Genomic DNA, 12282 nt, shown 5'->3' on the forward strand with positions numbered 1-12282 from the left:
GTAGAGCTTCTTTGTATAGAAAGTTCTTGTCTTCCATATCCAATTGTCAATCAATTAGATTGAGTCAATCAAATCTATCTCCATGTAGAATCTAAACTAGATCACTAGCTGTTATATGTTTGGGGCTTGTGTTACATTCTGTCAAGTTGTTTCGTTCCAAACATGCTTCGTTCTGATTCTGCTACGTTTTGAACTTATGTCTCGTTTTGGACCTTGTCACATTCTGGACTTATGTCTCATTATGTATGTAAAGTCTGAGAGTATTCTGTCTGAAGTAAAGTCTGAGTGTTTTCCATCTGAAGTAGACTTTATAATCTGGACATAAGTCTAAACATATTTAGCTTCTGAATATATTTAGCCTTAAGATCTAGACACAGTTTGAATAAGTTTAGCTTCAGCATAGAACCTATCTTTTGGTTCTTCCAAGTATAGACTTTGGTAATATTCTTTACATGTTCTATTATCCGCATAGTCTATTACTTACCAATTAAACACGTTAGTAGCATTTGATTTATTTTGTCATCTTCAAAACATTATAAAGGATTTCCCTAACAGAATTAACATACCAAAGCGGAATGGATTAACTTCATATCCAAATCTTTCAACTTTTCAATAGTCATGTGTACGCAAGAAACTTATGTAATATTGATGTGTTAAATAACGTAATGGACCATAGGTTGATATGAAACAAGCTGATGATATTCAATCCATAGTAAAAATTCATTAAAGTATTCAGGTATATTAACTTCGTAGGTCAGTCGTAGCTTACCACCTAGCGTTTCCCTTCATCTGTTGCTGCAGAGTCCGAACTCTGAACTAATTTGATAGGACCCATTTATAATGTTTGGTTTGCAATCTATGTATGTACTAGATTTTTTGGGTAAAATAGAGTGATCTTTCATAAGTCACACTCAAATCAAGGAAAAGAGACCTCAAAAAATGTAACGATCTTGACATTATCTTGTTAGTTCAAGTGAGTTGAGATTTACAAGGGTATCATTATGTCAAACAGATTTATCTTGTTAATATAAAAGGGGATCTCACTAGCGCAAAATAGACTTTATGTTATGAAACGTCACACCACATGAAGACTAGGCAAGAGCTCGTCCCTAAGACGAAGCTTTATCACTTGGGCTTCCCCAATTATCAATCTCAGAGAGCCAAAAAACAACATAATTAAAAATAAATAAGGGTGCCGTATTACTAGCAAGGTCAGAAGATTTTTCTGGACACGGTTACATCGTCATTAATAGTAAATAACCGCACCGTCTTCCTAAAACGATTCAAAATGCAAATCCCTGAGAGAAAAGGAAAAAAGTTTTTTTTTTTTTTTTTTTTTTTTTTAATGTAAGAAAGTGCATTTTTAATGAGATGACATTCCACCTCATCAATTATGACCAGCCACTTTTGACTTGGTGCTTCACGTTGGCTACAAAAACCCTATGACTTAGCGCTCCACTTTCACGGAAGGTTTACATGGAATTCAGATATGAAAGTTTAGGAACTAAATTAACTAAAAAAGAATGTTCAAATATGAAATGAATATTATTAACAATGTCATTACCCTAGATATTCTTATCCTTTTCCACCCTCGAGGTCAGATAATATTTGGGGTTCTATTTGAACTTATCCCGATCCAATGATATCTCTAATCTAATCATCTTTGGTGTAAGCGATCAAACAAGCTTTTAACAATTCGTTTTAATGCTCTATTCCCTTAGGGGAAGTTGAACCGCTTCCACATCATCTTGAAAAAGACAGGTCGCCCTACGTTTCAGTTCTCTATCCCCCATGTGGTGTTTCCTCCAAACGATCAAACAAGCTCTTAACAATTCATTTTAATATTCTATCACCTTGGGGGAAGTTGAATCCCTTCCACATATTCTTGAAAGAGAAAGGTCGACCTCGTATACCGAAAGTTGGGTTGTCTAAACTCTAAACCAATAGAAAATTGACCTGAAAATTGGTGTACATTGTGACAACCCGACCAGGTTCATTCCATAAGGCTGAGACTCATTCTCGAATTGGAGGCAAATTATATTAAACAGTGTAACTTACTTTTGCTATTTACAGTTATGATAACCACTTGTTGAGATCCTTACGATTCTTTATGCTCTAATAATGGTTATTTACTAAGAATTACAACTTTCGTGATCATCGGGATAATTAACTGACAATCATACATTCGTGTCAATCAATTATATTTCGAACACTTAGCAAAATCTTCAATAGCTAGCTGCCAATGACCTCCTTCAACTAGCGAAGGTCCATTTTAATAACTCTTGCCTTATTCACTGTCCTTTGATTCACTGGTGAGTTGCCAATCCCTTTTAATTTGTTGATTGTTTTATTCATAGATGACTTATTGTTTTGATCAAACTTTGCTTTTAGAGACTAATATTTGCCACTTGTCGATAATATTGTTGATAATAACCAAAAGTTAATCATTTTTTAGTGTCAATAGATCCTAACCTGGAATTATTATTGTTAATTCTTTTTACATTATGTTAGATTAATTATTCAGTACATAAAATGCTTATGATGGACTTGGAGTAGGAACGAGTTTTGCTAAGGAAAATCCAAAACATTTGCTCGTTATCGCGTGTGTTCCATAAATTTTTTTGTTGTTACACGAGATCAGGTCCTACAATTGACCAACAGATTTTGTAGAGCAGTCTTATAGTGGCAAATTTTTTGTTTTGTTTCGTTTGGTTTGTTCCGTGGTTACGGTGTTCGGTGCAATAGCTAAAAGTCAAGCAGATTGGATAAAACTTATCTTATATTATTTTTTTTAGTCTGACCTATCTTTTATCTATTTTACAAGCTACTCCGTTGTCATGCGCTGTGAATGGGTTGCGAATGATTTTTATTTTTTTTAATATTTTACCTTTTCATATCTTGCCCTGCACATATTTTGATTTTGTTTTATAGTTAAGCCTCTGAATTTTCATAATATACAATTGTTTACACATAAGTTAGCTTGTACAATTTTTCCAATTTTTTAATATTTGAATAATATTCTAGATTCTGACAAAATAAAGTAAAAAAGTTATTTTTATAAGTCTAAATAAACAATTGATCAATTATAACTCAGATCTCTTGCATTGTAATTCATACGAAATTAGAAAGAACGATGGCTTAATTTTTTTTTTATATATATTTTACTTGTGAGTCTCACATTTTATTTTTTATCTAATAAAAAATACTTGAATCATTTTAAAATATGCTAATTAATGACTTTTTCAGATGTCAAAAGCCTCAAATTTTTCATTTATTATGATGGCTTATATTCTAACTTAGAAATAAAAATAAACTGAATCTATCAAACACATTTAATTTTATAATATGATAGGGGATATAATACATGTTATATTTAAAAGGAGTTTATTAATTTCGTTACTTGAAAAAATAAATCGTTAAATGTCATACCAATCAATTACATCTTGCACCATCCCTGCTAACTAGTTCAAAATTAGAAACCCTTTGAACTATTCAGATAGTCAAATAAGCTGATTACAGTGGACGTTAGGGATTAGCACTGAAAGTCTTAAACTTGTCATCTGTGGCCGGTCACCAGCCATTGTCGTGGCCGGCGGTTGGCTGAAGAAGAAGAAAAAAGAAAAGATAAAAGAGAAAAAGAATAAAATAATTATTAAAAATTAAAAATAAATAAAAATTATATTTACAAAAATTAAAAATTCGATTTTAAAAAAAATATTTAAAAAGAATTATAAAAAATTTCCATTAAATTTGTATTGCATAAAAATTGTTAAAAAATTTGTATTGCATAAAAATGTTTTTAAAATATTTTTTTTAAAAAATCATAAAAATGAGCCTTTTTAGGTTTAGTTAAAAAATTTAATGTTGCAGTTTTTAGTTATTCAATGGTATGTTCACTTCAAATAAGAGAAGTATGTGCATGGTCTAATTCTTTATAAATATTTCAATTTATAGGTTTTTTTTTTTTTTAAACTTTACTTTATTTTATTTACTATTTTTAATTTAATTTGAAGTTTTAATCCAATTAGCATATAGGAGAGGTGGGTTTTCCTAGAATATTAATAGGTTTTAGTAATACGGGTCGTGTCAAGTATGGGTTGGGTATGGGCTGGGTCAGGTATGGGTCACTTGATTTACACTACATTAATATAGATCAAAACGGGTTAAATTGGTCAAATATGGGTCGATCCGTTTTGACCCGACCCAAACCCGACTTGACCTACCCATTTGATGGTCTAACTAGTGTGTGTAGACAATATAAACATGTTGAACAAACTCAGATTTGACATCTGTGAGAACGAGCCCGTGAGAAGCCAAAACTTTTATATACACTAAATAAGCACAGATTTGACAATGAAGCTGCTGTGAACACCATTGAAACTAGAGACGAATTACTTACTCATTAAAAATCCTAAATCTATAATTATATCAGAGAGAATATGTCACAAATGGTTAATTGTTTGTTTAAATTTATAAAAGTAAATATTTTTACTCTTTTTGTTAAAATCTAAAATTTGTTCAAATATTAAAAAGTATGAAAAATATTTATAAACTAATTTACGTGCCAATATTTATATATTATAAACATTCATACGCCTGTATTTAAAATAAATTCAAAATTCGTGCAACACAAGATTTGAAAAGATAAAATTTAAAAAAAAAAAATTAGTTACTTGAGTCAATGTATTCAAACTTATCATAAAGGATAAGGCCTGGGTTGGATAAACTTTTTTGTGCATTTTGGGCGGTTGTCGTAGGGGATATCCTAAAGAGTACCGACACTAATACGCGACACGTGACACGATACGACATGACACGCCGGCACGTTATTTCTCAAAAAACAGAGAATTCCAACATGTTGGACATTAAATATATATTTTTATATATACATAATAAATTAATATTTTTATGTTTATTTCAATCAAATTTGATTCAAATTCATAAATAAATAAGCCTATACTGAATTTACACTATAAACATTAATCCACAATTTATTAATATAATTCATTGTTTCAATTTGACAAATTTAACTCTATTCATAATTCATAAAATTTGAAGAAAAGACAAGCAATTCACATCATAGACTCGCATGTTAGATATTGTGTATCATAAGAAGTGAGAGTCAAAATAGAATAGAAGACTAGGTTTTTCTTCTTTGTTCATTTATTATTTTTATTATTGTGTTTTATTTTTTCACATATGTACATTTTGACCTCTCATTTATTAATTTTTTTTTCAAATGGATCTCAAATCGGGAAAGTTGTATGTCGGAATTCCGACTCGAGTGTCGGAGAGTGTCGGGAAAGTTGACCAAGTGTCGGATTTTCCGACACGTGTTGACCAAGTGTCTGAAAGTGTCGGAGAGTGTCAGACACATGTCAAAGTGTCCGACACGACACGAAGGTCCTTGGAGAGTGTCGGTGCTCCATAGGGGATATGTACAGATTTGTAGCAATTAATTTGGTGGGCACCACACAAAAAGAAGCCGAAAAAAACAGTTTTATCGAAATTCAATTATGAGGTAAGTCCTATCAAACAGGCTCGGACTAGCTGATTGCACTAAACACTGTAACCTCGGATCAAAACAAACGAAACATGACAAAAAAAAATTGCCCGCTGGAAAACTCCTAGAAAGACTAGTGGTCAAATGTAGGACCACATAACGCTTGAAAACAAAGATTCAAGGACCCACGGTAACGATTTCCAAAGCAAAAATTGTTCCTTTTCCAAGTCACTTAGAGATATAACTCGTGAGTTATTCAAATTCATCAAAGCACAATCTCGTCTTGTTATTATAATTTGTTCAAACAAATAAATCACATCTCTCGACATGCAGAGCATCGCCTACCCACTGATGGTAGTTTACTGCTCCATCGCAACCCTAATCTCCCTCTAATTCCTCCGCTCTCCTTTCAATTTCGTGGGTTGTTCTTCACCCACTACAGATGCCGACGAACATGTCTCCAATTTGTCGCTTCATCGCTTCTCTGGACTGGTTGTCGTTTTCTGATTCAGTAAGAAAGCTTGAACTACATGGTTTCTGCTTGTGAATCTGGTAGGGTAATAAACACTTCAATTTCAATATTCTACTAAGAATTCAGTCTTTCCCTTGGTTTCTAGAGGATTCTTGTATAAGATATGAAATTCCTTATCTGAAGTAATGGGTCTTTCTAGTCGGATAATCTGAATAGATTTTCTGCCATCGCCAAGTTTGTATTGCATGAGGCGCGATGTTTTCCCCTGTTTACTTCTGTAAAGTCATACTGCCCTGCTCTCATTGATACCATTTGCGTTGAGGATCATGGCTTCGGATAATAGTGCTGATTCCTTGTGTATAGTGGCATTGTGTAAACGATTGGGAAGGCTATGCCCTGCACAGGAAATAGACATTTTGGAAGAGGAACTCCAACCTGAACAATTAGAAGAATGCCGTTTGCTCTTAGTGGGTAAAGTACTATGTATATCAGCTATTAACTTTCCAGCACTCCAGAGTACTTGAGGTGAGTATGGCAGATAGACCAGGTTGACTTTTCACTGCGAGAGGAAGGCCTATATACAGTAAAATTTCATTATGAAGTTGAGAAACAGCGGATTCGGGAAGGTGGACCATGGCTTTTTGGCAATCGGTTGGTAATCCTTAAACCATGGGTTCCTAACACACCCTTACATCTCTATGACTTTAGTCGTTGTGCTTTCTGGGTCCAAATCTTTGGATTACCTTTGGAATGGAGTTCTGAGCATGTTATTAGCAAGGCTTTAAAATAGGTAGGAGAAGTCTTAGAGATCAAACCAAGTTTTCATGATGGCTCATCATTAAAAGCACGAAAGGTTAGGGTCGAAGTCAACCTGAATGAACCTTTACAATCCGGCAAGCTGCTTCGCCTAGATGGCAGAACTCTATGGATCGACTTCCGATATGAGCGGCTTTCCCACTTTTGTTACTCTTGTGGGAAGATAGGCCATTATGCCTCATACTATCCTACGTATCCTTTTGAAGAGGCTAAAATGGACGGTAAACTCAAGATGGCTTATGGTCATTGGTTAAGAGCGGAGGTAGGAGAGCATAGTCCTTTCTAGAACGTGTTCTATAATCCACCGGAGGACGCTAAACTGAATGATGAAACCGTTCCTGAGACGCCTCCAATCTTGATACCCACGGTCCCAATGTCAACTCAACAAGATATCGTTGTTCCTCTGCCCTCATCGACAGCTTTGCATATCTCAGATAAAGGAGTGACTGCTCCGTCTATTCAACCACAGTTGATGCAAATTGAGAAAGGAATAACAACAACCAAGTTTCCTGTGAGTGCAAAACAGAAAGACGTCATCAACCCCACCATGGACAACCAACAAACAAAAAAACAGAAAGGGACTATGGCTCTAACAAAGGTGGGATTAGCAAAAAAACCAAAGAGGTATTCCCCATATAATCTAAAACTTTCAGTTTGTAGTGATTTTGATGATTCTCCGTTTCTGGATACACCAATTCTAGAAGCGTGTGAGGTGACTTAGTGGGCGATGGTGGCTGGCCCTAAATAGCCACTAACGCACAAATGAAGTTAATATGTTGGAACTGTCAGGGTTTGGGCAATCCCCTGACGGTTCAAGCACTAAAGGCCATGACGGCCAAGGAAAAGCCCGACATTTTGTTTTTAATGGAAACTAAGAATCAGGAATCAGTGCTTCACATAATGCAACGTCAATTATATTTCAGCAACTCTTTTATGCGCAACCCGATCGGTATAGCAGGGGGTTTAGCAGTTTTTTGGAATGACTCAGTATCTTTAGAGTTTGAACAGTGTTCGGAGTACCTTTTTGATATGCTCTGTTGTGACTCCATGGATGATAGGCTGACGAGGCTGACCTATCTTCATGCTCCTTCATCTTTCCACAATCGCTAGTTATTTTGGGAGGACCTTAGAAGAATCAGCAATGCAATACTCTACCTTGGCTCTACGCTGGGGACTTTAATGAGATCCTCTATCCTTGGGAAAATGTTGAAAGCGACAGTCAAATTGGAACCGTTTAAATTCTTTCTGGACTGTAATCAATGACTATGTTTTGCTAGAGTTAGAGAGTAAGGGTTGCGCCTTTACCTGGATGAATAATAGGGCCGGGGATGACTTAGTTAAGGAAAGACTGGACCGTGTTTTGTGCACAATGGACTGGAGACTTCCATATCCTGCTATGGAGGTGTTTGCTTTGCCAGCCCTGGGCTCAGATCATTGCCCACTTCTTTTGACCAATTCAGCTCAACCTAAAATGGGCATTAGGCCGTTCATCTTTGAAGCTTACTGGATCCAAGACCAAGAATGCTGAGATGTAATCTACAAAGCATGTAACTCAATTAAGGTACGTAATTCAAACATTATGCATAAACTACTACTGGTTTCTCGTGCATTACATGTTTGGAGACGTTCAAAATTTTCTAACGGCCATTTGAAGGTTCAACAATTTCAACAACAGCTTCAAATCATTATCAATCAACCATACAATTCTGGAACGGACACAACGGTAGCTTCTCAGATTCGGGATGAGATTAAAACTATATGGTAGCAAGAAGAAAAGTACTGGGCTATACGCTCTAGAATAAACTGGTTGCAATGGGGGGATAAAAGTACCAATTTTTTTCATGCAACTACGATTCAACGATGATAGAGAAATAGGATAGGCATGTTCAAGACGAGACTCACAACTGGGTGAGGGACAATCAGGCCTTAAAGGAGCTAACAAATGCTTACTTCTCACAGTTATATACAACATGAGGCCCTCGTAACTATGCTCCAATTCTGGATCAATGTCCACAGATTGTATCGGCTGATATGAATGATAATTTGATGAGTCTAGTCACTGCCTTTGAGGTGAAACAAGCAGCCTTTCAGCTGGGGAAATCCAAATCACCGGGTCCTGATGGGTTAAATGGCCTGTTTTACCAAACCTATTGGGATATCCTCCAAGATGATTTGCTTAACTTAGTCACGGAATTCTTCCGCTCCGGGGTGTTGCCTAAAGACATTAACAAGATCATCATTGCTCTCATTCCTAAGACCACTCATCCTGAAAACCTTGACTAGTTCAGACTTATCAGCCTCTGTAACTACGCATACAAGATTATATCCAAGGTATTGGCCAATCGACGGAAACCATGGCTTTGTGAGCTTATCTTAGAAGAGTAGGCTGCTTTTGTTAATGGGAGACAAATACAGGATAATGTCTTCATTGTACAAGAGGTACTACATCAATTTCGAATGAGGGAAATGAAGAAACACTTTAATGTACTCCTCAAGACAGATATGCAAAAGGCTTATGACAAAGTTGAATGGGACTTTCTATAGGACTATCTACTCCGATTGGGATTTCATTTCCAATGGGTGAAGCTACTAATGCAATGCATAACCACAGCCTCTTTCAATGTTCGCTTTAATGGAGAAGAACTTTCATATTTTCAGCCATCAAGAGGACTTCGACAAGGCAACCCGCTTACCCCTTATATCTTCATATTACTGACGAATCTTCTATCCACTCTCATTCACCAAGTGATTCACATTGGCCATCTTATAGGTATAAAGCTGAACAACTCATGCCCTTGACACTATCGCATCTCTTTTTTGCCGATGATTCCATTTTCTTTCTCAAGGGCACTTTGATGGAATGTCAGAATCTTGCTAATATTCTTAACCAATATTGTATGGCAACGGGCCAAGTTATAAATTGGAACAAATCAGGCTTATTTTTCAGCAAAAATTGTCCGATCACCTTACAGGAAAACTTGGCAGGTATTTTTAGAATGCCGGTGTTACATCGATATGGTAAATATTTAGGCATTTCATCCAAGTGGGGTAAATCTAAAAGGGAGATGTTTGGTTGGATATTAGGAAGACTACATTCAAAACTTGAGGGCTGGAAAGAAAGATTCCTGTCTAAGGGCGGAAAGGAGATCCTAATTAAATCGATTGTACAGGCAATTCCTCAATATGCTATGTCCATTTTCAAGCTGCCAACATCTTTGTGTAAACTTGTTGAACAGGAAATTTCCGGATTTTGGTGGAAAACTGACCCAAACAAGGTTGGTGTGCATTGGAAGAAATGGGATTTGCTAAAAACTGATAAGGATGGTGGAGGACTCGGATTTCGAGATTTGATGGCTTTCAACAAAGCGATGCTTGGGAAGCAGGCTTGGCGACTAATCCACCAACCTGGCTCGTTGTGGGGTCAAGTTTTTAAGGGGTTGTATTTTCATTCGGTGAATTTCCAAAAGATAGCTAGAGGTACACGACCTTTATGGGGATGGCAGAGTCTCCTTCTCGGCCGAGAGGCCATCCTACCTCATATCAATTGGTCGGTTGGGGATGGCATGCATATACGGATTCGGGAAGATAAGTGGCTACCTATCGGCACAATAGGTGGACCGGTAACTAGGGAGGAGCCAGAACGGGTGGCCAATCTTATTGATCCTCTCACCCAAACATGGAATCTTCCTCTGATTCAACAGCTATTCAATACTCCGGTAAGCACCGAAATCGTTAAAATTCCTATACGACCTGCCTATGCTAAAGATATGTTAGTTTGGATGCCTACCAAGGATGGAAATCACACGGTAAAGAGTAATTATAGATCAGTGGTTAGCATGACACGCACATCAATGGTTCCCTAGGCATCTTCATCACATCAGAACCCAAAAATATTGTGGCGTAAGATCTGGTCTACGCATACAGAGCCCAAAATTCACACTTTTATGTGGTCCATTTGTCATAATGCCCTTGCAACTAAGGCTAATTTGTTTCATCGACACATTTCTCCCTCTCCCATATGCAGTCTATGTCATCTCAGGACCCCTAAAACGATTGAACATCTATTGTTTTTTTGTCCATTGACAATCGACGTATGGAAGCACCCTAAGGTTAACATTTCAGTCTCATCTACTACAATACAGAGGATTGATGTATGGATCACGGAACGGGCAACAAATCAAAGGCTCATACCTGGTTTGGCAACAATAGCACAGATCTTGTGGCAAGTCTGGTGTATGCGCAACAGCTGGATTTTTCGCCATAGACCACCGGATCCCCATCGAGCGGTGGATGACGCCCTTGCCCTGTCCAGCCTCCAATCTTCCTCAGTTGTGAGCAACTTTAGCACAGGTAGATCCAGAACAGGGGCGGCTATTGTTGACACCGTCCATCTGTGGAAACCTCCAGAACGCGACTTCCTCAAATGCAATATCGATGGATCTTACTACCCAAGTAGCCAAGAAGGAATGATGGCATGTTTTAGTCGAAATCATCAGGGTATCCTAACAGATGTCTACACCAAGTGGTTTCTAGCAGCCTCAGCATTTCAATTGGAAGTTCAAGCGCTCACCTTCACTCTACATCATCTGAGGAATCAAGGCATCTACATGGGAAAGATAGTAATTGAATCTGACAGTCAGATCTTGGTCGATATCGTCCACGGGAAGAAGAAGTCACCATGGGAAGAAAGATCGCTCTTCAATGAAATTGCAGCTCTGCTCCCCGGATACCCTAGCGTGCGTCAGCGGTTACATTGCGGGGAGGCCAATGGAGCAGCCGACTGGGCTGCCAAGGCCCATGGCAGACTTGACCTAGCCCATAATTGGAACATCTTTACTCCTTACATTTTGCAGGATCTTGTTGCTGCTGATGCAATAGCGTCGGGATGTACTTTGACGAATGCATAAATAATACTTATATGTTTCGATAAAAAAAAATCATCAAAGCACCCTCTACAATAGTTTCGACAATACTCTCTCCGAGAATTACAATCAGAATCACAATTTTTTTTTCTCAAAAATTAAGTATAAGAAGTAAGAACGGGCTCTTAGAGCATCTTGATCAACTTGGGCAACCTTTGATAACATTTTGATGCATTGCTAATAAGCATCGACACTTTTAAGAAGCTTTCGATTTATATCCAACACTCTCACGTGTTCAATACATTCCGACACGTGATCAACAAGTATAAGAAAATCCGACACATTGTCAACTTTCCCTGACATGCTCCAACACACAAGTCCGGAATTCTGACACGCATTTCCAATATGCATGGGTCAATTTTTAAGATTTTCAATACTTAAAGGGTCAAAATGTAAATATATAAAAAATGGGGAAAAAGAGAGGTAGGGATGGTGGCTAGGCGCCACTACTGCTGCCACTATCGAAGAGGGCTTGCGACCTCATCAGCCCTAGGTGGTGGAGTGGGGTGGGGGTCCTTGCTAGCCCAAGTGAGGCCATCACCAGCTAGGCAAGGGTCGGTGAGGCTCGC

General features: G+C 37.3%; 1 protein-coding gene across 1 annotated transcript; it reads left to right on the top strand.

Annotated features, from left to right (window-relative positions):
* The first annotated feature begins 9979 nt into the window (after positions 1-9979).
* LOC120292465 lies at positions 9980-11698 on the top strand. The gene is made up of 2 exons (XM_039310662.1): positions 9980-10507; positions 10934-11698. Exons 1-2 carry the CDS (start codon positions 9980-9982, stop codon positions 11696-11698), a joined length of 1293 nt encoding a protein of 430 aa, XP_039166596.1.
* Positions 11699-12282: the final 584 nt, after the last annotated feature.

The sequence above is a fragment of the Eucalyptus grandis genome, chromosome 4, assembly GCF_016545825.1.
Source record: "Eucalyptus grandis isolate ANBG69807.140 chromosome 4, ASM1654582v1, whole genome shotgun sequence".
NCBI lineage: Eukaryota > Viridiplantae > Streptophyta > Magnoliopsida > Myrtales > Myrtaceae > Eucalyptus > Eucalyptus grandis.

Bases quoted from the DNA above. Each gene is read 5' to 3' on its own strand.
- LOC120292465 (XM_039310662.1), top strand. From the start codon at position 9,980: ATGTCCATTTTCAAGCTGCCAACATCTTTGTGTAAACTTGTTGAACAG. The intron at 10,508-10,933 runs GTAAGCACCGAA...ACTACAATACAG, and splicing joins AACAGCTATTCAATACTCCG to AGGATTGATGTATGGATCAC.